The sequence below is a fragment of the Rhinolophus sinicus genome, chromosome 1, assembly GCF_057876585.1.
Source record: "Rhinolophus sinicus isolate RSI-liver-muscle chromosome 1, RSI-T2T, whole genome shotgun sequence".
NCBI lineage: Eukaryota > Metazoa > Chordata > Mammalia > Chiroptera > Rhinolophidae > Rhinolophus > Rhinolophus sinicus.
In genome coordinates this window covers 49216786-49243583 of record NC_142501.1, presented here as the reverse complement: position 1 = coordinate 49243583, position 26798 = coordinate 49216786, and the positions used below count along the sequence as shown (strand labels likewise).

The window sequence follows — 26798 nt, the reverse complement described above, 5'->3', positions numbered from 1 at the left end:
TTTTTCTACATTTTCTTGTTGCTTTAAGTGAGCTCCATTTAATAATGCTATTAACTCCATATCATCTATATTTTTCATTTGCATTAAAGTTTTTATGTAGATTTTTGATATACTAATTTTTTAAATTGCTATGCAGTCAAAGCAATAATTTCTATCTCTAAAGGGTAAGATTATGTTAATGATGTAGTAAAGAAAGAATGTACTATTTTCTCCTCCCCAAAAGAAAGGAATAAACCAATCAGAAAATTCAAGAAAAGTAAGAAAATTTAAAATATCCTATATAAGAAGCACATGATCAAATATACCATATAAAACAAAATTGAACATGATATTGGGCATTTGTTGGGAAATAAGAAAAAAAATTCATCTGTCTTTGATGCTATTGAACATTCTTTTTTGCGTGTAGAATAGTTTGTGTCAATGTACTCATAATGAAGAAGTTAGCATAATATTTGGCTCTGCAATGAATACTACATCCACAGGTATTAATGTAAATACTTTTGATTAGTTTACTGTTGATCTTTAGATCATGAACCTGGAGAGAGATCTGCCCCACTATATTCAATGAATGATCTATTTTAATGCCTTTTTGTCCTGCCTAGTAAGAAAAAGAAATTGACATCTTGAACTTAGATCTAGGTACACTTACGAATATTTAGTGTAATATTCAACAGATGAAGCTGGTCCCAATGACATTTACCCAATAACTCATTCTTTTCTCTCAGATTTGTAATGCCAAATGTAATACCAAATGTACCAGTGCCATTACCACATACCAAATGTAATACCAAGTTTCCATCAACATTGCGGTCTGTTTCTGGGCCCTGTATTCTGTTCCACAGATCTGTTTGTGACTTCTGCAGCAATACCACACTACTCAGATTTCGGTAGCTTTATAAGACTTGCTATCTATAGTTCAGGTCTCTGTTCTTTATGTTCAGATTTTTTTTTTTTGTTATGTTTGAAACTTGGTTATTTGTTATAAACTTTAGAATCAATTTGGAAAGTTCTATGGAAAAAATCCGATTGGGATTTGTATTGGAATCACATCACATTTATAGGTTAATATATGTTGAATTAACATTTTTATGATATTCAGTTTTTTTTAAAAATTCAAGGTGATGACTTATTTCTCCGTTTTCTTTCATGTCTTTTTTTAAATCGTCTGTATAATTATCTCCATAAAGGGCATACACACATTTTGTTAGATTTATTCCTAGGAACCTTATAGGTTGTGCTGTTACTCAGGTGGGATCTTTATTTTTCTATTATATTTCTTAGTTTGTAAAGTACTTTTAAGCTATTATATTACCAGAAAAATGGGTTTTGTTTTGTATCAATGGTAACATTTTCCATAGTATTTAAATTGCTTTCTTGTTTATCTTTTGGAGAAAATTGGACTTTTTGGATGCAACTCATCATAATAAGAAGATTTTTAAAGTGCCATCAAAATTCATGTAGTTCTCTTTATTTAGTCTGCCATACATTGATATGTACTGACATTTCAGTGATCTTTTCCAGGATGAATGTTGAGGGATTATTGTAATATATTTTAATTCTTTGGTATTAAAACTCTTCTCTTTTTAGTCTTCTGATGTCAGTGTGAAATTTTCCAAATGCTCTTTAGGCCTTTGATCAGTCACTTAAAATCATTTTACAAAAGCCTTATTTAAAAAGTGTAGTGATCTTTCTGCAATTTACTATCAAATGACAGGAAGTAGAATTCAGCTTATTTGTCACTTGTCTTGTTGTTTCCTTTATTTATGATGAAGTATGTATCTTTTTAAAAAGTCCATGCAAAATATTATTTTGGTATCCTTATTGACAGTGGAGTTTATGTTACCTCAATTATTTAAGAAATCTTATTCCTCTTGCTATTGTATACACTTGAATTCCATTGCTCTTGGAGAGGAATCTTATATTTTTGTGGTTGAAACCATGTATTGATGTGTTTCACAACAGCTGGATAAAAATCATTCACATTTTGCCTCTTCTCTTCAGTGATTTTATCTAGTGAGTATTTTGAAAGAATGATATGATTGACATGCTATCATCTTTCCTTTGTACTATAAACTTTGGTTATTTAAAACTCTAAGTTTTGCTAAAAAATGTTTGATTACTCTTTAGGATGCGGAATGCTCTACAGAATACATGAATTACTGAATATTTCATCTTAAATCAATTTAATTTAGCCAGTAAAGTGTCCTGAATAGCACCAAAAGGGAAGTAAGTTATATGTTAGTGAGCTAACAATGTGCTTTTACAAATGACTTATATTTAAAACTACACACTTGGAAGCATTGAGCATTATGTTTAAATAGTTTTTGCTAATATGACATCTAAAAAATGGCTGTCATTTCTAAAATTTACTGTTCTTTGAATATTAGTGAATTTGTACATTTTTCATATATTCGTTAGTAAGTTGTTGGTGTCTCTGATTTGATGGATGGTTCTACATATCCTTTCCCTACATATGGGAGTCTTGTCATTTTTCTTGCTTATTTGTAAGAATTCTTTATATATTAAGTATGTCAACTCACTGTCAGTCATATATGCGAGAGTTTTACCAGGTTAATGTTTGCTTTCAATTAAAAAAAAAATTGGAAATAGTTTCAAACCTACAGAAAATTATAAGAATAATACAAAGAACTTCCACGTTTCTTACCAGATTCCTAAATAGTAATATTATTAGCTCTTTTGCTCTGTCTCTTATTCCAATATGCCTTTTACTGACAATATGCTCCATCACCTTTAAATACTCTAGTGTATATTATGTCAAAACAAGGATACTCTCCTATACAGCCAACATATAACTTTACAATCAAGAAGTCAACATTTACACCACAATACCTTCCAATCTTCAGACCCCATTCAAATTGTGCCAACTATCTAAACAATGTCTCTTTTATCTTTCTTGGTCCAAAATTCTGGCCAAGACCACATGTTGCATTTGGTTGTCATCTCTCATAATCTCCTTTAGTCTGGAACAGTTCCAGTCTTTCCTCTCTGTGGTATCCTTCCTGGTCTTGGAAGGGTAGGCATTTCATTCTGTAGGTTCACACTTAACCTGTATTCATCTGACAATTCCTCATCACTCAGGCCATGCATTTTTGTTAGGAATACCTTAGAAATGATGACTCTTCTCTGTACACCACATCTGGAGGAACACTGTGTCAATCTATTTCACTGCTGGTGATGTTAACCTTAGTCACCAGGTCAAGTTGGTGATCTTCCAGGTTCTCGACTATTTTTATCCTTTGATTTGGATTGGTATTTTATGGGGAGATATTCCAATTTCATTCCAATATTTTGTTCCTCATCAGACCTTCACCCACTTTCCTTAATATTCATTGGCTGTGTCTACCTGTATTAGATACTATTGCTTTTTCAGGACATAAATAAAATGATGAAATTGAAAACTGAAACTCGTTATAATGCTCATATTTATTTTCTAGTATTATCAAAAATTTGAGGAATATATATCGATGAAAATATATTCCTAAAACGAGTAGCTCACACCTTTTTTTGCCTCTCATTTTAAGTGCATGTCAGCATTCACTATGTAAGGCATCTTTGAATTACCTACTGTATTTTTCTTTAATTGAAAACTATTCATTTATACTGAATGGAATTAAGAGAAAGTAACATCTTATTTCTGTAAAGGTGATTTGCCTAGCTTTTGTATTTTTCTCTTGATAGCTTTATATACAGTATTGCACTTACTGAACGAAAATACATTTTTAAAAACAAGATTAGAGTGTGTATAAGATATATTAGATGCACATCTGCTGAAGGTCTTTTACATTAAGCCTGCTATAACTTCCCTCTTTACGGTTTTTCAAAATTTCCATTTCTTCTAGTTATTGGATTTTCATTTTTTTGCATTTTTAATAGGTCACAAATGCATGTTTTCTTCATTTAAAAAATCTGATTGTTTTTCATCAGCCAGTAACCGAAATAAACATATGACAAAATCTTTCCAACCTCCAACTTGTCAGAATTCAAGATCTATTGCAAGAGTTTTGTTCAATCACATTAAGAAAAATGGTGCTTATTTTTAAGCTCTCCATTTCTAAGTAGATTCAATAATGTAGAGTAATATGAACCAATAAATATGAAAACAGTATAAAAATGTCTGTGGTGTAAAATAAAAATTTGGCAGAAATATATGAGAAAGGAAGGCCTACATTTATTGTAGATCGTTATCCTGGGGATTGTTATTCAAGAAGGTGATAAACATGAGGAAATGGAAAGCTCTCAAGGATCTAGACTTTGTCTCTTTTTCCCAGTATCCTCTGTGCCTACTATAGGTCTTGATATATAGTTGGCTAATAGATATTTGCTGAATGACTGACTGAATGAGAAGTTTAGAGCACCTGCTGATATCAGGTCTTGTGGTAGCTGGCTGATTTCTTAGGTGCACTGAAATGTTTTCTCTGCATAATAAATATAAAACTTTATTAGTACCCTACCTTGGGTGAGGCAGTCCTCTAAACACCTTACATGGATTAATCTCATTAAATCTCATAACAATCTTGGAGGTAGGTATCATTATTATCCCTATTTTATAGATAAGGAAATGGAGACCTGAGAAGTTAAGTCTCATGTCCAAGGTTACAATAACTGACAGAATCAACATTTGAACCAGGTTGAGCGGCACCAGGGCCCATTCTCCCAACCACTTTCTTGACAACTTTCCTATTTGCTGTTTTATTGTGTATGCATGTATAAGTATATATGTATGAACTTTATTGAGGTATAATTGCCATATAATGTTATACTAGTTTCTGGTGTACAACATAATGACTTATGTACATTGTGATATGATTGTAATAGTTACATTCTTCATGGTGCATCGTCACAAATTTTTTCCCTTTATTTCTTGTGATAAGGACTTTTAAGATCTACTCCCTTAGCCACTTTCAAATATGCAACACAATATTATTAACTAGAGTACCATGCTGAATGTTACATCCTCAGGACAGTTATTTTATAGCTGGAAGTTTGTGCCTTTTGACCCCTTTCATTGATTTTGTCTCCCTCTAAACCCCTCCTCTGGCAACTTGTTCTATCTGTAAGTTTGGTGGTTTTGTTTGTTTGTTTGTTTTGTCTTAGATTCCATATATATAAGTTGGAGCATATTTTATTTGTCCTTCTCTGGCTGACTTATTTCACTTAGCATAATGCCCTCAAGGTCCATCCGTATTGTCAAAAATGGCAAGATTTCATTCTTTTTTATGGCTAAATAGTATTCCATTGTATAGCTATACTACATCTTCTTTATCCATTCATCCCTTAATAGACACTTAGGTTGTTTCCATATCTTGGCTGTTGTAAATAATGCTGCAATGAACATGGGGGTGCAGATATGTTTTTGAATTAGTGTGTTCATTTTCTTTGAATAAATTGCCAGAAGTGGAATTGCTGGATCATATGGTAGTTCTATATTTAATTTTTTGAGGAACCAGCATAGTGTTTTTCATAATGGCTACACCAGTTTACATTCCCACCAACAGTGCTATCTGTCTATTTCACCGCAGCTCAGTGGCCTTGCTACTTCCTTCAAAACCCAAGACCTCTTATGACAGGGTTAGCACTGTTGTTTTCCATTGCTTTTGAAGACAACAATCATATTTTTCCTCTATTAGGTATTTTCACTAGAAATTTTTACCCAAAAGTTTTCTTCCTTTACAATTTATTTTATTTCAGCAGCATCATCATGGCATATTGAAGTTGATGAGTATAAATAAAGTCATTATACATATAATCTGTCTAATTGGGAAAATATTTTGTCTTTTCATTTTTTTCTAGTTGCCTCTCCATAAAAAGATTGTGCTAATACTTAAAAATAGATTCCTACCTTTTTGCCATTTCCCTGAATTTGAGACCAGGTTGTTTCTATTTCCTCTAGTTAGGGGTGTTCAGTACCCATTTCAGTTGTGAACTCGAGGTAGGTAATAAGCTCACTAAGAACAAAATGTCACCTCAGTGGGTGACCCATGGATCCTGTTGCCTTCTTCTTTACCTCTTATTTATTCTGAACAATAGGGAAGACATGATGACCCATGAAGCATATCAGAGAACAGAGAACAGATGCTGCAGCATTGACAGCTTACTCTCCCCTGTGACTAATTCCTTTCTTTCAAATACAGCCTGCCTAGAACTTCTAGTTGTCTTACATGCATCAGTGCTTTTCCTTTATTGTCTGCCCATAGTTTCAGAAGGTGTTACATATAAAGCTGCTGAAATTTCCTACACAGGCCAATTTTTATTGGCTTAAAGAATTACTATTGATTTTGAGGACCTTAGGATATAGCAAATTGTTAACTCAAAAGGAATATTTGAAACTGGATAAAATACTGCATGAATCATAGGGCATTGAGGGTCTCTGGGAGCCACTTAGTCTCTCCAGATGAATGCATGCCTAAACGTATCTTGAACCATTTTTTTTTTTTTAGGTGAAGGTAAAGATGAAATTTATCATCTTGAGAATATAATTTTCTTCCAAAAAATATTGTTTGTGCTCTGAAATAGTGCAATTGCATGCAAATGCTATACACTTATAAAGCTACCTAAGTATCTGGAAATTGAAGAGAACAGTGGTATAGTCTCTGGGGAAAATACACACACACACACACACACACACACACACACACACACACACACACACCCCCTAAATTCATCCCAAACTACAAAAATATTTGATTTATATATAGATTGAATTTTAAGAGACCATCAAGTTCTTTCTTTTAGGCAGAACTGACTTAAACCATCCTAACAGGTAGAATTGCATCCAGAAAAGATGGGTTTTATTTTTATTTTTCCACAAAAGAGCTATACTTGAGTAACCAAATTCAGAAATTAAAAATTTTTAATTCAGAAATTAAAATTTTAAAGTAAAATTAAGTACATAGTATCTTATATACTTAATTATTAAGTAACTAACTTAATGGTTCCTCAATGAGCATATTATTCCCTTGTATGCTGTGATCTACCTATGTATGTCTACATATTTTTAGATCCTTTCATATCAAAATTGATATCTCCTGAGAATTTGATGTATCAAACATAATTTCTACGTTTTTTGAATCTCATTTGACCACTGACAGCTGTCAAAGATGGTTTCACAGATCCAGGGATAATTCACTACACTTCTATTTACAGAAAAGTGGAATAACATGTACTGAAGGTGCCAAAAAAATGTATATAAGTGGACACTTTGGTCAACGTTGCTCAAGCAGTAGTTCGCCATAATCAGAAGTGTCTGGATGCTGATGGTAACCACTTTGAGCACCTCTTGTAATTGCAGAAGTCAAATGTGACTTGTATTCATCTTTTGTTACCAGTGTATATTGAGTATTACAGTTTTAATACAGTTTTCCTTTCTTTAAATGTGAATACATTTTTTTGGCATCCTCTTATATTCAGTGGGGAGAGAAATTCATATTTTTATATAGGTCTTTCAAAATAACTTTTGGATAGGAGTTTCATCTTTTAATTCAAATAAAGTGATAACTCAGTTAATGAATTCCTTGGGATCAAATATATTTTATTACTTAACTATAACACACACACATACACACACACAAACACACACACACCCCTCCTTAAAGTATTTTATAATAGAACTGCTTGTGCTTATGTTTAAATAATCAAACTCTTCCAGTTTTCCTCTATAATGTGTTAATATGAGTTATGTAGAGAAAAGTATGATTGTTTTTAAAATTAGAAGCATGATTTAAATTATAAAGGGATAGTAAGTTGGAAAAATTTTGGACAGAAGGAAGAGTGACCCTTTGTCAGTGACTGTACTTCAGAGTGAGCCCATTTGAAGAGTTAATAAAGGATTATACTTCTTCCATCATTTCAGATATCATTAACATCCTTGAGTGGGTACAGGACTCAATATAGAATAGCTTTGGAGATGCCATTAGGAGTGGAGTGGAATGAATCCAGGGTCCATATCTATGCCTTGAGTTTTCAAAAAATGGGGATCTTACAGTATTGTACATAGCCAGTACTCATAGGTAGGTGATAAATATGAGCTGGGAATCATTACAGAGATCTCTTTTTTCCTATATGGGTATCCAATTGATATTCCACAGTTTTTCAAAAGAATTATTATTTTCTCTTAGCATTGCAAAGTCACCTTTGTGGACCGTATTTGTGTGAACCTGTTTCTAAACTATATACGGTTCCATTAGTCTATTTGTTAATATTCATGTGCCAGTATTGCACAGTGTCAGTTACTGTGGTTTTATAATGATTGTAGTGTATGTTCTCTAAATTCTGTTATTCAAGATTACCTGGGATATACTTGTATTTTTCACATTTGCTTATAATTTTGTTTTAAATTTTTATAAGAGTTTATCTGAGCCAAACTGATGACATATGCTGAGGAGCAAGATTGCAAATCTCCCCATTTGCTTGTAATTGTAGAATCAGCTTGGTGTTTGGTTGGGATCTCATTAAATCTATACATACATTGGGGGCTGATTTATGTATTTTCATTAGAGATTCTTTAACTTCTCTCAGTAACATTTCATAGTTTTTTTTTTTTAGAGAGTTATTGCACATTTTTTCTTAAATTTATGTCTGGGTATGTGATGTTTTGATGTTATTTTAATTGGCATCATTTTAAAGTTCTATTCTATTTCTTAGCAATACAATTGAGTTTTGCACATTGATCTTTTTATCTAGTGACCTTGTTAAATTCATTTATAATTCATTATTATTCATGAATTCATTTATTATTTATTATATTGACTCCCAATAATAATAGTGATATAGCTTTATTTCCGAGTCTCATACCTATAATTCTTTTGCTATCTTATTGCACTGGCTAGGACCTCCAATTCAATATGGAATAACATGTGCTAGCTGACATCTTTATCTTCCCAATCTCATGGGGAAAACTTTTGATATTCTACCATTAAGTATGTTTGTCATAGTTATTTTTATTATTTTTGTTTATTTATAGTTTTAGATTTTCCATCTCATATAAAGGAACCTCATTTTATTCAGAATTTTAAATGAATGGATGTTGAATTTTATGAAATGCATTTTCTGCAACTGCTAATTATTTAATTTTCTCCTTTATTTTATCATGTAGTGAATTAAATAGAATTATTTTCAAATGTGAATCCAACCATAAATTTCTGATATAAATTCTACTTGGTTATGATATATTGCCCTTTTTATATATCACTAGATTATAATTGCTAGTGTTTTACATCTATTATTTTACATCTATTCTTATGAAATAAATTGGTTTGTAATTTTCCTTTCTTGTAAGGACTTTGTCAGGTTTTGGCCTCATAAAATGTGTTAGGCTGTGTTCCCTTTTTTGTTAATCTCTGGAAGAATTTGTGAAAGATCAGTGTTACTCTTTCCTTAAGTATTTAAAAATATTCACTGATCTGTCCATCTGCGACTAGAGAAATGTTTGTGAGATTTTAATTACATATTCAGATGTGAAAATAATATAGAGATATAATAAACAAAATGTTTTATATACATATAGAAATTATTAAGATTTTTTTATTTGTTGTTATGTTTGTTACTTTTTCAGAAATTCTGTATTTTTCAAGGAATATGAATTTGTCAGATTTTTCTATTTGTTTCTGTGTAGTTTTGAAGGAATTGCACATTTTATATAAAGTTTTAAATTTATTGGAACAAGGTTTTTCATCTCTCTCAATTTTTTTTTTCCAGTGTGTATGGAACCTGTATTCATATTCCACTTTCATTCTCCATATTGGAAATGTCTGTCTTCTTTTTTCTTGATCAGTCTGGCTAGGGTCTTGTCAGTTTTATTAGTCATTTGAAAGAGTACTTTTTAGCCTTTTAGAAAAATCACTGATTTCTTTATCATTGCTTAATCCCTGCATATTTATTATTCTCTTCTTCTAATTTCTTTAGGTTTAATTTGTGTTTCTCCACTTTCCTGAGATGAATGCTTAAATAGTTGATTTTCATCCTTTTTTTGCTAATTATACACTCATGGCTGTAAATTTTCTCACTGCAGCTTTATATGCATCAAATTTTGACGCTTTATTTTTTAAAATTATAATTCTGCTCAAAATATCTTCTAATTTTATTTTGACTTTTTGACCCATGGGTTATTTACAAGTTTATTGCTTAATTTGAGAATATTTCGGGATTCTTCCATTTTGTATTACTGATTTCTAACTTAATTCTGCTTCTGGGTTTGACAATGTAGTTGACATCAGGTTAACCTTTCTACTGAGAGAAATTTAAAACATATGTATGGTACAAATATAGTATTCAGGATTATTTGAACCAAATATGGAACATGGGAGCAAAAGAGAAATATAAGCATGTCATAAATTTCTAGCATTACTTTGGAGATGTTTATGGATTTGCTTACATTCTTGAAGCTAGAGGAAGGAAAAAAAACTTGACCAACACTGCAAAATAAAAGAAAGGAAAAAAATTCAAAAAATAAAAATGAGAAAAAAATAACTTATCACAGTAAGAATAAAGAAAATGTATCAATGATACTTACAGAAGATTTGGTTTTCCTGTGAAAAAACAAATATTCTTACATAGATCAAAAAGGTAAAATTCAAGTTTAAATTACTTACAAGGGTCACACTCAAAAAAGAGGATTTAGATAAAGGAAAAAGACAAATGAAGCAAGTTAAAATAAAAAGAAAGTAGGAATAGCAATATTAATATCACACAACTACTACAAGATAAAATTTATTAAGTGGCAACTAGGGTTATTTTATATTGACAACAATTTTATCCTCTAGAAATACTTAAGAAAAGCAATATGGATTCAATATACAAATCAAAAAGGATTAAAATATAAAGAGAAATATTGAAAACTGAAATTGTAGTGGGAGACTTAGCAAAACTACTAAAACTTGATAGATCTAATAGACAAAAAAATAATATAATTATAGGATAAAGATAAAACAATTGATCAATACGATTTAATACATATATAGAAATACAGAGGTGATTAAAACGTATAAAATGATAGAAATGTACAACCTTATACTAAAAGATTAGAAAATTTGGATGTAATAAATGATTTTCTATGAAAACACAAATTGGAACAACTCAAGAATAGTATAGAAAATCTCATTACTAGTAACAATAGAGGGATTAGAAAAATTTGTCAAAGAAGTAGATCCTTCCATCCTTTTCACCAGACTCTCACATTATTATTATTATTTTAATGTGAGTTTTTCAGATCTACAAGGAACAGATAATACTTAGGCTATGAAATTTTTTTGAGAATATGGAAGAGAAAAGGAAAGCTTCTCAGTTCACTTCTCAAGGCTATTTTAATCACGATTTCAAAATTTGAGGATGGAACGAACACACACACACACACACCACACATTGTAAGACAAACCCATGTATGAATAGAGATGCTAACATTTTCATTAAAATAGTAACAAATGCTCCAGAAGTATATTAAAAAAATAAAATACCAGGACCAAGTAGGGCCTTTTATATGAATTTATATGAATATCAGTACTCGAAACTAAAATATTGGTATTTGTTAAACTTGTCTTATCATAAACCTACAAGAATAAATGAAGAGCCATGTTATAATTAATATGAGGCTTGAATGAGATGGGTGGGTATAGGAGTGTGTGTGTGTGTGTACACATATATGTTATGGAAAAGCAGTGATAGCCACTATTAATGGAATGTGTCTGTAAATGAGTCATTTGTTATACTGTTATGCAATAATTCTAGTGATCAGTTTAGCAACATGATTTACTACATTTGCATAGAACGTAGTATCTGGTAATTCTACCAGCTTTTCCCTGTCTTTACCCACCTACGTGTACTTACTTTTGTCTTTTTCAGTTTACATCATAGTCCCTCTTTAGAATCTCACTACTGTAGAGATAGATGGTCATCTCCTTTTTCCTGTTTTATTTTAGAACTTGCTTGGCAAACCCCAAACCCTGTTAACTCCGTCTCTCTGCCTCAATTGTACTCTTACAGCTGAACTTGGCTGTAGAAGAACATAGAACCATGCTGACTGAGCTTACTTTATTACATGCGTGATAACCTAACTTAAAATGTGCCCTTAATGCTGCCTCATTTTCCTAGTTCATGCATTCTCTCATTCTGCTAGATGACTATTTTATGCCTCTCCTCTTTCCTTACACTTGGCACACCCCTCCCCCATCCTCACTTAGCAGGTAAACTTGTGTCATAAATACAATGAGAAAAAAGCTTCCACAAGCTCTTCCCCCTATTCATACCACCACACCTGCATCGTTGCTGATACAGTTTCTCTTCTTTCTCACCTTTTACTTAGGTTTAGCATCTGTGACCCTAACACAGACCAGCCACTCCAGCTCCCTATTAAATTGTGTCTCCTCTCAAGGACATTGCTCCAGGAATTTACTCCTTCTTTTCCTGCATTATTACTTTGTCCTCTCTGTATTAGATATTTCCTTCAGCATGCAAATATGCTATAGTATTTATAATCTCAAAACCAAAACACAAAAACCAAAACCTAAAACCCTCTATTGACCTCATTTCCCTGTTTGGCTATGCTCCTCTTTCCCTTTAGCTGTCTCCAGTTCTCCTCCTCTCACTCTCATTGAACCCACTTCAAGGAGGCTTTAGCTCTCTCTACTTCCCTAAAAATGCCCTTGTCAAGGTCAGCACTAATATCCAAGTTGCTAAATCTATTCTTCAGTTCAGAGACCTCATGCTATTGGACTTTGATTATTCCCTCCTTCCAAACAGGTTCTTTGCGTGGTCTTCACAGCTTATGTTCTTCTGGTTTTCCTCCCCAGTGTCCTGGCTCCTTCCTCCTTACATCCCTGGCATCTGAGTGAAGGACATCTGAGTTTTAGGCCTTGATGCTCAGACTTCTCTGTATCCACTCACTTCGCAGGTGATCTCATCGCGTCTTAAAGGCTTTACATGCCATCGGGAAAAATGACTTCCTAATTTTTTCTCTTATCTTGATCTTTGTCCTTGGACTTCAGACTTGCATATCCAACAGCCCACCTGCATCTTCACTGGGATGTTTAATTGGAAAATTAAGCAGTGCATGTCAGAAATCAAAGTTATCATCCTTGTTCTCAAACTTGCTCTTCCTTTGGTCTTTTCCAGCTCAGTAAATAGCAGCTTCTTTCTGCTAGTTACTCAGGCTGAAAACCTTGAAGTTTTTCTTGATTCTGTTTCTCACACTGCACATTTAATCCTAAGAAAGTCTTTATTGCTCCCTTCAAAACATCTTTGGAGTTGGAGCCTTTTCACCACCTTCTCTCGTCCAAGCCACCTCTAGCAATAACCCTCAAACTTATCCCCTTGCTTTAGCTCTTGTGACCTCCTACTCTCCAGTCAGTCTATTTCTGACACTACAGTCAAGTTGATCACATTGAAAGTTGATTCAAAAAACTTATCTCATGGCATTCTATGACCTACAGTAGCCAAAGTCATCCTGTTGGACTATAAGTCCCTATATGATATGCCGCCCTGGCTCCTGATACCTGTTTGACCTACCGTGTTTCCCCAAAATAAGACCTAGCCAGGCAATCAACTCTAATGTGTCTTTTGGAGCAAAAATTAATATAAGACCCGGTATTATTTTACTGTAATATAAGACTGGGTCTTTAATATAATGTAATATAATATAATATAAGACTGGTTCTTATATTAATTTTTGCTCCAAAAGATGCATTAGAGCAGATTGTCCGGCTAGGTCTTATTTTCGGGGAAACATGGTAATTTTCTACTATTCTGCCCCTTACTCATTCTCTAGCCACACAGGCTTCAGTGATATTCCTTGAACTTTCCAGCAGGCCTTTGCCTTAGGGTTATTGCTCTCCTTCAGGGTTTTGCTGGATTTCACTTTTCAATGAGACTTTCCCTGAACATCCTTTTTAAAATATCACCTTCACATACCGTGTTTCCCCGAAAGTAAGACCTAGAGGACAATCAGCTCTAATGTGTCTTTTGGAGCAAAAATTAATGTAAGACCCCGTCTTATTTTACTATGATATAAGACCCGGTCTTATACAACACCGGGTCTTACATTAATTTTTGCTCCAAAAGATGCATTAGAGCTGATTGTCCGGCTAGGTCTTATTTTCGGGGAAACACGGTGCTCCTTATCCTCCATACATACTTTAATTTTCTTCATAGATTTCTATCACCATGTAACCTATTTATTTTATATATTTTACTTAATTATTTTAACGTAAATTCGGTGACGGCTGGTATTTTTATATCTTTGGTTTACTACTGTATTCCCAGCACCTGGAACAAAGCCTAGAACAAAGTAAGCATTAAAAAAAAAAAAAAAATTGTTGGATGAGTAAGTGAATGAATGAATGTAGGAAGTCTCTTTGAAATGTGTATGTCACTTGAACCAGCAATTTCATTCCTAATAATTTATTCCAAGTAGATAATTGCTCAGGTGCACAAAGAAACATGTACTGAAGCATTTTTTTTAAGAATGAAAAATGAAATAAGAAATTGGATATTAAATTCATTGTGGTACAACTGTACTGTAGAATGCCATGCATCCATTAAAAGGATGTGGCTTTATTTTATTGGTATGGAAAGCTATATAATTAAGTGAAAAAGACTGCAAAATGTTAATATTGATCATCTCTTGCCGGCAGGACTGTTAGTGATCTTAATTTCATTCCTCATGCTTTTGTGTACTTTCTAAATTTTTTTCTAATTATAACCTATTATTTTATATAAAAAAAAATCCACACACACACACACACACACACACACGCACACACGCACACACAAACACACACCCCAAGTTGTCAATTCTTTCACAAGTAGCCGTCAGTCTTCACTCTTTCTGCTTATTCTTCCTATAAGGCACGGATACTTAGCTTGGAGTCCATGAATGGACGTTATGGAGTCTGTGAACCCCTTGTAAAATTTGTAAGCCAAATTCTTTGCACACTTGCATATGAGCATTTTCAGATCATCAAAGTAGTTCAATATGCCCCATGGATCTGCAACCTATGACAGTGTGCTTTTGCTTTTGTTTTTGATAAAATAGAGAAGGCTCATCTTCCTCCAGTCTGCTACTTCTTTGAACCCTTTCTCTCTGGTCTTTCTCTAATTTCCACCTGCCTGGTCAAAACTAAGTTGAGGTAATGAGAGGACCTAGCATTAACTAGGTACTTCCCTTTTATCCAGTGACTTATTTCAACTCCTTAGCTCTCGTGGATAGCCTTGTGCTGTAGAGTATCCACTTATTATCAGTGCTTTATCATAGCTGTTCTTACCTTATTGTAAACTCAGCTGTGTGGGATAATAAGATGGAAACATTGTTTTCAAGTGATCATGTTGTATGCCAGAACTTCAATCATGAATTAATTCCATTTGCTACTGATCTTTCCCCTTGGTGATATAATTTTGGCCCCTAGCTATATTATTAATGAAGACGCTTTGTTATCCTCACAAATCTAGCTACATTCCTCTTCTTCCAGCAAGACTTTTATAATAGTATTATTATTATTAGTTTTGAAATGGCCAAACTTAATTTTCACTTAATAATGTGTTTATCATTGGGCATCTCTCAGCCTCCGTGTTACTTGGCCTTGTTCATTGCCATATTCTCAGTGCTCATAGTAAGTATTTGCTGTAACAAATGAACGAATAAATCACAATTTAGAAAATCCTCTTTCATTTATACTTGAACATAAGGAAGGTCTTTGTTTTATAAAAAATGCTCTCAGACAGTCATGAACTGTTGGTCACTGAATATATTCAAGCAAACTGGATGACTAATTGATGGGAATATCACAGAGATTCAACCATTGTTATTTGAATAGATTCTCATTTAAATTACTTTGTGTTTGAGATGCATGCTTGTTTCAGTTAAAATTCACCCTGAAGATTTGCTGATGTTTAAATAGCATGCATAAATATGTCATAGGAAGTATAAATCATAATCGTAACGTGTATGGAATGCTTACTCTTTATCAGAAACTGTGCAACGTAAGCACTTATGTCTCTTAATTCATTGAATTATTAAAATGATCATATTAGGTTACAGCTCTTATTACCCCTATTTGATAAGGGAGGAAACTCGGAGAAGATTTTTAACTTGCCAGGTTAGTAAACTGTGGAGACAGGATGAAGGCTCAGGCCTCTTAGATTGCTGGATTATACTGCCTTGATGATGACAAAATACCATTTAAAAACAAGCAAAAAAATTAACCAAAACAGAATCAATATAGTTCCAATGAGGGATGCCAAAAAATATGTTCTGGCACCCCCACTCTCCCATCTCCCTCAACATCTGAGGGAATCATTGGAAGTGGCAAGGTGAAACAGCCAATTTTCTGTAACAAATGAACAAATGCACCTAATACACTAACTTTGGCAATAGCCCTGGACTTCACTTTCCATTGGCTATGCTGGAGCCCTCATAATACTAATGTTGTCAACTAATTCTTGCACTTAAAAATGTATTCAAATCGCTTGGTATTCACAGAATTGCTGCTAAGAAGCTGGACTTCATAAATGATGCCTGACTGGGATTATTAACAAATAATACAAATAGTTACCATTTATTGAGTTCTTATTATGTTTCAGACACCCTGCTTTATATGGATTATCACTTTGAGTTCTCATTTACAGATGAGGAAACCAACACAATGAGAGGTCGGGTCATAACTAGTAGTGAGAGGCTGGCTGGGTTTTCAATTCCAAAGCCCGTGGATGCAATTCCTTTGCAATTGTGTCATCCATGAACTACACTAATATATTTGGCACTAGAAGTGCATATGGCTTTTCTTCAGGTGACTAATTTACATTTGACTTGTAGCTTAATATACTGAAATGAGCTGATCTTTTTTCTACTTAGGTTTAATTTAAGGCAGCAGAAAAATAATTATTTCATGTTGTGTGCAATCTTTTTGTCTTTGAGATGTGACCTGATTTTTATCCTTTGATCCTGAGTTATAAAGGAGGTTGTTAAAATGAATGATGTCCTGCCACTGTTGCCTACTTCTCTGAAGCCTAATTTTAAGTTAGTTTATATTTCTGCCAATGCAAAAGATGTTTAAGTAACAAGGCCATAAATTATTACAAAGGGTGAGTTTAATTTCTGATTTTAATTACCTCTCAAAACTATGAATAAATCCAGAAGACATGATATGTTTAAGTGTGACAAATTATCTTCTTGGGATCTAAAGTGTCATTTTTAAATTACGGTAGTAAATGTTCATTAACAATAAAAAGGAAAATATTATATTGGTGCAAATGTAATTACGGTTTTTGCAATTATTTTTAAACTTTTAAATTGTAATTACTTTTGCACCAACCTAATAAAGAACAATAAAGAAAGGTTAAAAAATTATAGTTCTATCACTCCATCGCCTTTAAAAATGTTGATATGTTTTATTCCAATAACGTATTTTCCCTATGTCTCAGTGGTGATGTATCAGTTAGGGTTCTTGGTTGTAAAGTAACTGGAGGTAGTGGATGGAAGGGCAGGTTACAGAACTGATGGGAGCCTGGAGCACCAGAATTTGGAAGAGGCAATAACCAAAGGCATCCTATCTTGTTGGACCAGCAAACAGGAAGCAGGATGAAAAGTAACCTTAACATAAGTGACTGGGATGCTGTAGCACAGAGCACAATGCAGGTTCCTCTTCCCTCCCTTCCTTGCTATGCTCCATCAAGATTCGGATTCTCCTAAAGTGTGTCTGATTGCTAGGGTGTGTCATGGACCTGCCCCTGGCTGTGCCCTGGGAAGGAAGAGGGAGAATTTGACCTGTTTGTTTTTTAAAATGAGAAAGACAGCTAGTGTACTATCTTTACTGAGTGTTTTGTATGTGGCAGTTGCAATGTTCTGAGTGCTGTCTTAAATTAACTCTCAAATCCTCACAGGAGTCCTTTGAGACAAGTACAACTCATATCCCCATTTTATAGTTGAATAACCAGATGAGGCACAGAGAGGTGAAGTGGCTTCCCACTGCTCAGAGGGGTACCTGGCTGTGAATGTTCAGGTTTTAGGGTGTGAGCGGTTAACCTCTCTGCTCTGTTGGGCCTTGAGGGGATTGGGGAAGGGTAGCAAGGCCCACCTCCCACTGACACGGCACCCAGTGGGGTCAGTAGAGTTGGGGAAATGGATATAACTATTACTAGAAAAATGATTCATTAAAATAGACGCAATGTTCATTACAGATAGTTTTAAAATTATAATTATGTAATAGTCATATTTTTCTCTAATTTCATGTCTCCATACCAGTTTGTACATCTTAATACCATGTTTCCCTGAAAATAAGACTTAACCGGAGCATCAGCTCTAATGCGTCTTTTGGAGCAAAAATTTATATAAGACCCAGTCTTATTTTAATATAAGACCTGATATAATATAATATAATATAATATAATACCTGGTCTTATATTAATTTTTGCTCCAAAAGACGTATTAGAGCTGATGGTCCGGCTAGATCTTATTTTTGGGGAAACACGGTAGTGACTGGTTTTGAAGATATGGATCAACTCCTTTCAACCAATTTTCCCTTATTTTAATGAGAGCTAATATTTATTGAATACTAACCATGTGCCAGACAAACTTCTAAGTGTTTCATATCATTATTTATTTTTCTCTTCACTAAATGTTGTTTTTTTTATATTGTGTATCTATTTCATGTAAGAGAATGATGCTAATGAAAATGTAACTTTTGATCAAATATTTAACTTCTGAAAGTTTGTTTTTGTTTGTTGAGCATAGTGTCAGCCTCATTGTTATTAAAGGCTACATAAATAACAAAAGATCAGGACATCAATACAGGTGCCATTTCTAATAATACCTAGAGGAGGACAGCAATAATAGGATTTTTGCCTCGATGTGTTAAGAACTGACAGTTATATAACAATGGGGCAGTGTATTTTCTGATGTTATTTTTTAAACAACACAAACACCTCTATTATAGAATTCACTAGTTGAATTGATTAAATAATGAATATTTGTTATCAATAATAATACAGAAAGAATTCTCTCGGTGGTTCTAGAGCAAAAAATTACCAAGTTGGCATTTTATTCTTAATAAGTTCTAAACATGACTTATATTCTTGACTATTTTTTAATCTTAAAGTAGAATTTTTCTATATTTTACATTAAAGAAGTAATATATAATTAATGAAGAAAATTCAAGGATATAAAAATACATGAAAGGTTTTTCACATCCGTTCCCCTAATTGTATTCCTCTGAGGTAACTATTAACATGTATCCTTCTTGATCTTTTTTGTCTAAAAGGATCACATGTATACACACACATACACACAGAGTTTTGTCAAGCAAAATGGGATTCTATAGAGGGTTTTTTTTGTTTACTTAATAGTAAACTATGACAATGTTTCTTGTCCTAACCCATTCGTTTGTAGAGTGGCATAGTGTTCCAGGATGTGGATGTATCATAATTCCTCTATGAGTGGATAGTTGGTATTTTATCAGATTTTCACTATTTTAAATAAATCTGCAGTCAGCACCTTCTGCATATGTCTTTGCTGATTTTTGTGCTGCTATTTTGTAAGATAGATTTTTAGATTTGGAATTGTTGATTTAAAGAGTATGCACATTTAATGTGTTGATAGTTTTACCAAACTGCCTTTTATGAAGTCGCTGTCAATTTATTTTGCCACAAATAGGGTATCAGAGCGCTTCTTTTTCCCACATTCTTATTGACACTGGATATTATTAATCATTTTGATTATTGCTAACCTGATTGGTGAATCCATTAGGTTGCTTTTTCTGATTGATTTGTAGATGCTCTTCATGTATTGTGGACATTAACTTCTGATTTATCATATGTTTAATCTTGCACAATGTCATTTATTGTTTAATTTTATTTATAGCATTTTTCCTGTTGAGAAATTTTTAAATTTTATGTAGTTAAAAGGTAGTTAATCTATTTTACCTCTGGTTTCTGTTTTATTCAAATTTCTCCTCTCTTTCAATTATGATTAATTTCCTTCTACAGGTTATTCACAGCAGCATACAAATTACATGTTTTTACCAATTAAAATAAAGAAAAAGCTACCTTTACTATGCGTCTTTCAGCAGCTACCTTCCCATTTCTTCCAAAGTGTCTGTACTTGTTATCTCATTTCTTTCTGCCCAGTCTCCCTTGAGCCTATTTCAAGACTTTATTTTCTATAAAGTTTTCTGAAATAGCATTGGGGTCACTAGATACCTCCATTTTGCTAAATCCAGTGGTTAAATCTTTATCTTACTTGACCTATTAGCAACAGTTGATATATAGTTCATAACTCCCTTTCCCTTGAGACATCTTCTTTATCACTAGGCCTTTGGGATACCACTATGACATTTTTCTCCTCTAATGTCCCCAGCCATGCTTATTGGTTTCCTTTGCTGGTTCCTTCTCAAGATGTTAAAGTGTCCTTTCTTCTAGAATAATTCCCTAGGTAATCCCTATGCCTGTATGACTTTCAATACACTCTATACGCCTTTGACTCCCAAATTCCTATCTTTATTATGGATCTGTCTCCATCTAAGACTCCACCTAAGATTTAGCCTCCTTTCTACATGTCCTCTTGAGTGTTTGTTAGATAACATATCTAAGTTTAGAACTTGATTGAAATTATTTCAGTTTTTCTTCATTTGAGAATGTCTTGATTTCTTTTTCATTTCTGAGAATATTTTTGCTGGGTATAGGATTCTTGGATGACATGTTTTTCTTTCATTACCTGAAAAATATTGTGCCACTGCCTTCCAATTTCCATTGTTTTCACTGAGAAGTCCACTACGTTCTAATTGTTTTCCCCTATACATAATGTGTTGAATTTTTTTCTGGCTGCTTTCAATATTTCTTTTCTTTAGAATTTTAATTATGATGAGTATTTCTTAAAGTTTATCTTGTTTGAGGTTTTCTTAGATTCTTGAATCTGTGAGTTTATGTCTCTTGCCAGATTTAGGAAGTTTTCAGCCATTATTTCTTCAAGTTCTTTTAAGCCCACCCTTTCTGCTCTTTCATGGAGTCTAATTATGCAAATTTAGATATTTTATTATAATATCACAGGTCTCTGAGATTTTGTTCATTTTTTTTTAGTCTATTTTCTTTATTGCTAAGGTTGGGTAATTTTTGTTTTACCTTCCAGTTAACTGATTCTTTTCTTGGTCCCGTCCATTCTATTACTTAATCTATCCTTTGAGATTTTTATTTGTTATTGTATTTTTCAGTTCTAAAACTTCATTGGTTCTTCAATTTCTTTACTAAAGCTTCCTGTTTTTTTATTTGTTTCAAGTGTGTTCAAATATGTTTGTAATTGCTTGTTTTTAATCAATGCTTCTTTAAATTTTTATTAGGTAATTCTAACATCCTGTCCTCTGGTGTTGATATCTTTTGATTGCCTTTGTTCATTAAATTCAAGCTCTTTTTGGTTCTTGGTATGGCATATGATTTTTGATTTAAACTTGGATATGTTTATGTCATGTTAAGAGACTAGAATCTTATTTAAACTCCCTGTTTTATCTAGTTTTCTCTGATACTTCTCTGGCAGGGGTGGGGAGGGTGACTTCTTGTTATTTCCAGATCAAGGTAGAAGTCAAGGTTCCCCAGTGGGCCTCCTGTTGACAATTAAAGGGGAGCTTTTATTATTTCTGGGTGGGAGTGAAAGTTCCATGTCCCCACATGGTCTTTACTGACACTGTGGTAGGGATGGTCTCATAACTGCTTCGTGGTGGTGAAAGTCTTACTCTCCACTAAGCTTCCTCTGATACCATCCCAGTGTGTGTTGTTGTCAGTTAAGGATGGAAGACCAAGCTCATACATTGGTGTTTTATTTAGCTGGCCAACACTTTCTTTTTTTCCCTTAATGACTTTGATCTTTAGACGTTACAGAGAGGATCCCAAGACTGTAGTCAGGGCAGCTAATATATCATTCTTATTACTGGCTAGCAGTGGTAAAAGTCTTGATTCTCTACATCTCCTTCCCTGTCACCACCCTAGTGGATGTGTTGGATTTCTGCCCAAAGAGGATAGAAATCTAGTCTCCCCACTTAGCCTTTGCTGGCACAGTTTTTTTTTTTTTTTTTTTTTTCCTGTGGTGTTTGACTGAAATAGAGTGGTTATTCTCTGAAAGTTTTTGTCTTGGTAGTCTTCCCCTTTGTTGATACTTTGGCTAGAAAAAGTAGGCTTTTGTTGGGGCTTTTTTTTTTTTTGTCTGCATTTATTAATTCTTCAGGTTGCTGGCTCTTCAGCTCCAAGTCTGGGTATATGAGGTGAAAAGAAAACTCAGGAGACTCACCCCTGCGTTGTTCCTTGAGTCGTGAGGTCCCTTGCTGGTTTTTTTTTTTTTTTTTTTCCTTCATCTTTCAGACTTTTCTTATGTTTGTTTTATAATATAATGTCTAGTCATACTTAGTGGGAGAAATAGGGAAAGCATATCTACTCATTGTTCTGGAGACAGAGGTCATATCAGTCGTTTCTGAACTTTATTTTCCACGGTTTCCATATGACTCTTCTTCTCTGTGCAGGTACCTGGAACTAGAAAGCAGTGGCCACCGGAATGAAGTCAGACTGCATTACCGCTCAGGCAGTCACCGCCCTCACACGGAAGTGTTTCCTTACATTTTGGCTGATGACAAGTGGCACAAGCTCTCCTTAGCCATCAGTGCCTCCCATTTGATTTTACACATTGACTGCAATAAGTAAGTGAAATGTTCTCAGTTCAGGACATGAAAATTCTAAGAGATGACTGTGAACTCACATTACTTATCTGGTATTTCTGTTTTGCAGAATATATGAAAGAGTGGTGGAAAAGCCCTCCACAGACTTGCCTCTGGGCACAACATTTTGGCTGGGACAGAGAAATAATGCACATGGATACTTTAAGGTATCTTTTGGCAAAAGTCTGAGTGCAACGTGTAAATACAAATGCTTTCTAATGAGTTTAGAAAAGTACATTTTGCTTTTTATGGTGTAAAACAAAATGATTTGTATAGTTTTTTCTATTTTGTTTTTGTACATTGGTGTTTTATTTAGCTGGCCAACACTTTCTCTTTTTTCCCTAATGACTTTGATCTTTAGACGTTACAGAGATGATCACAAGGCTGCAGTCAGGGCAGCTAATATATCATTCTTGAAATGTGGCATTCAAAGTAATAAAAGTCTAAAATGTTAGTATACAAATAAACTCTCCACTACTGCAATATAAACTTTGATGATACTTTCACAGGGTTGTTAATAATAAGGGATTGAAAGAATATTCATTATTCATGGTCTCCTTTTACTCTAGAAAGTGAGAAAGGAATACATGTATGTGCACAAATCTATCAAAACTAAAAAAGCAGTCACAATTTATATCTTCTTCTTTAGTGTCTACTTAGATATACAGTTTGTAGAATTTCATCATTGTAGGGGATATAAAAGACAGCCCACTTAACTTTCTGTATTTAAAAGATAAAGAGATAAAGTGCAGAAAATCGCTTGACTACAAGCCCATAAATATAATCATTTTTACCCCAGTGACTCTGACAGTACCAGGAATACAATAGTGGCTTGGCAAATGATTGTTAAATAAAAGAATTATAGGTGATGTATTCAACACATGGATTTTTAGGTAGAGTAGATACTGGTAACTTTTAAAGTGTGTTCTAAGCAAGGTTTATAATCCTGGAAAGGGGTATTTAAAACTTACTTAAACATTATCTGTTATCTGGAAGCCAAGTGCTTTTAGTATGTTATTCCATTCTAAATCTAGTCTTTCTGGCCCTGGTGTGGAGTCTTTTCTTCCTATTTTACATGTGTATAAACCTGCTCCTAGAGGTTAAGTACCTTCTCCAAAGCTAGTCATGGGGAATTGATCCGATTATTGCAAATCCTAGGAAATCAATGCTCTTTTCCCATGTATGGGATGGCAAATTTGTGCTGTGGGTGCCAAGTTTCTTCTCTATTTAATTATGACAGGCTTTCCCTTAGAGTCTAGATGTGGCTTCAGAATCCATTTCATACATGAATTATGTGTAGTCCTCTAGGGATCATTCTTTTTATTGTAGGCTGTGAATGCTGCCCACTGGAGTTGTGCAGTACACAAGATGTGCATAACTGTACATGGTAACCTCGTTTTTATATTGCTGCTTCCAAGTGATAGGAGTATGTATCCAAGTTGCCTCCTTAATCTAAACCCAAACAAACAGCAGATCCAGCAATTACCACTCAGTATACTTAGATATTTATCATTTACATTGACACTATTAATCAGTTTAAACGTGTGGGACATGTATAGGCCAACATTTGGTGATTCTTTGTAAGTACATTCAAAATTGTCTTGATAATATATTGAAGCTGTCACCCCTGTCATCAGACATTCTGTTTGCATTTTTCAAAGGTATAACATGATATATTAATTAAAGAAAATATATAAAGTTGATGAAGGAAGAGAGAAGAGTGGTGGATGAAAGGAACAGCTGGAGTGTGTCTGATGAGGTCATTTCTGAGCTATCATTTGGCCTTTGCTTTAAGAGCCTCATAAGCTGGAAGCTAATTATACCTTCATGACTAAGGATGCATGTAAATTTTGCCTATAAACATGTGATATGATATGACCCTCTCTGTAAAATGGATTATTTCCAGATGGCATTTTTAAAAATTTAATCCTAAACTTTCTGTACTTTCTTACTTGTCACTAAGTAATCCAGCAATCCAGTCTTGGGCAGCTGTTTAATAAATCTATTGTCCTTTTTGAGTGGAGTAATTAGCTTTAAAAGATTCAACTGAAAAGTGAGAAATGTGAGCATTGCTTTCTTGACTCAGTTTTTCTATTCTTTTCTTTTGATGATTGCAATTCGTTTAACATTGGTATCAGTTTCACTGTTGCTGAAGCCAGAAGTGATTTTCAGGTTGATTTTTAAAGGTCATTTTTAAGTTCTACTTCATTGGCTAACTAAAAATAACTTCTCAAAACAACATAACTATTGCCTCTTAATTATATCTTGACATTTAATCTTAAGGCTTTAAAAATATTATCAATAAGAAAGTACATGGGTAACCATCTGTTATATGCCTGATGTATTTCTTACCCTTTGTTTTGAAGTCAGAACAGTGTATTCAAAAAGATTTTACTCGGGGATTTTGGTAAATCTATCCTGGCACGTTTTCCTTCATGAACTTGACTGCTGAACATGACTTGGATAGATGAGAGTAATGCTTTCTTTTTTATTTTAATTTTTCACACATAGGGTATAATGCAAGATGTGCAATTACTTGTCATGCCCCAAGGATTTATTGTTCAGTGTCCAGATCTTAATCGCAGTAAGTCCATTACTTTTTGCACTATATGATGAAAAGTGTGCTTCTTGCTTAATTTTGTCCAGAATGTCAGTTTGAAATTGGAGTTCCTATATATGAGTTGTAGCATAGACTTAACCAGATTAAACCGCTTATAAATACAACTTGACAAACGTTGTGTTTGTAATTTCAGCCTGTCCAACTTGTAATGACTTCCATGGACTTGTGCAGAAAATCATGGAGCTGCAGGACATTTTAGCCAAAACATCAGCCAAGGTAAAAGCTACTTAGAAATACAGTGTGGGGAGCTCAGAAATCTGTGAGGTTCCTTACAATTCCTTTTATAACCACAGATGTTCACCTTTGAGACTTTTCTTATACTGTACTCTTTGCTAGGGCAAAATCTAAATCTAAATCTAAATCCCTGACCAAGGAAAGGGCTTATAAATATTCAAACCCTGGCCATCTGTATAACAAATGATTCAGTAAATCAGGAGTGACACAGATTAGCTGGTTTTTACATTGCTTACTGTAACAAGATTTATTTAATATTTATTTTATTGAGTTTTTCCTTATAAGGAAGGAGACGACAAGATATTGTAAAGAATATGGACACTAGGATTATTTCAAGGAAATGGTCCCACAAATGCTTTCTACCACTATGGTACAGTTGTAGGATAATTCACTGTCTTAAGCATGTATCAAGTTTACCTACAATTTCATCAGACTGTTGTCATTCTGCATAGTAGTTACTGATAACCTGAAAATTATGTCATACATGGATAATTTGTTTCTGCCAAATATAAATTCTAAAATTTACGTTTGCACTTGAGTAAATATATTTGTGAAGTTAAGCATTTTTAAAAATGGAAAGTGCTTCTCTGTATTGTGGGTGATTCTATTTTGACTTACCCTTTACTTATATATTATAAATTTTGCTTTTCTTTCCAAAGGTACGGAGCAAATTTACAAAAAGAAGAGGGGAAAAATCCTTTCTTTTGAATTAAAGGCTTAAATATATTTATAACAAATATTTGATGGGTATAGCCATTATTACTGCCATACACTAAAAAAATCAGACTCCTACTGGAGTATTTTGCATTTCTGTGTTGCTGCAATGATGAACAATATGAACTCCTTCCTTTGTGCCACAGCTGTCTCGAGCTGAACAGCGAATGAATAGATTGGATCAGTGCTATTGTGAAAGGACATGCACCATGAAGGGTACCACCTACCGAGAATTTGAGTCCTGGACAGACGGTTGTAAGAACTGCACATGCCTGGTATGGCTTTCACTGGAGTTCAGACCAAGGGAACGCAGATGCTGCCCGACCCCCCCACCCCATCTTTAAAAATTGATTGAAATAATGTAATCATGAAAGTTTCAAGACCCATTTCCTCAAGACACAACACTTAAGTGCCACCAAACCTGGTCAAATCTAAAGAACTGTGTGTTACTTTATTAAAGACACTCTGTAGCTTATGAAGATGATAGTGGTTTAGGAATGCCATAAAATTTAATTTAATGGTACACACATGGAGTTAGT

General features: G+C 33.7%; 1 protein-coding gene across 3 annotated transcripts in view; it reads left to right on the top strand.

Moving 5' to 3' along the window:
- NELL2 (neural EGFL like 2) overlaps positions 1 to 26798 on the top strand; it is a 316912-nt gene that overhangs the window by 57024 nt on the left and 233090 nt on the right. For all 3 annotated transcript variants that reach the window (XM_019748417.3, XM_074325809.2, XM_019748418.3), the window contains exons 5-9: positions 22500 to 22673; positions 22762 to 22858; positions 25203 to 25275; positions 25445 to 25527; positions 26406 to 26534. In XM_019748417.3, coding sequence (XP_019603976.3) covers positions 22500 to 22673; positions 22762 to 22858; positions 25203 to 25275; positions 25445 to 25527; positions 26406 to 26534 — 556 coding nt within the window. The remainder of the gene's footprint in view (positions 1 to 22499; positions 22674 to 22761; positions 22859 to 25202; positions 25276 to 25444; positions 25528 to 26405; positions 26535 to 26798) is intronic.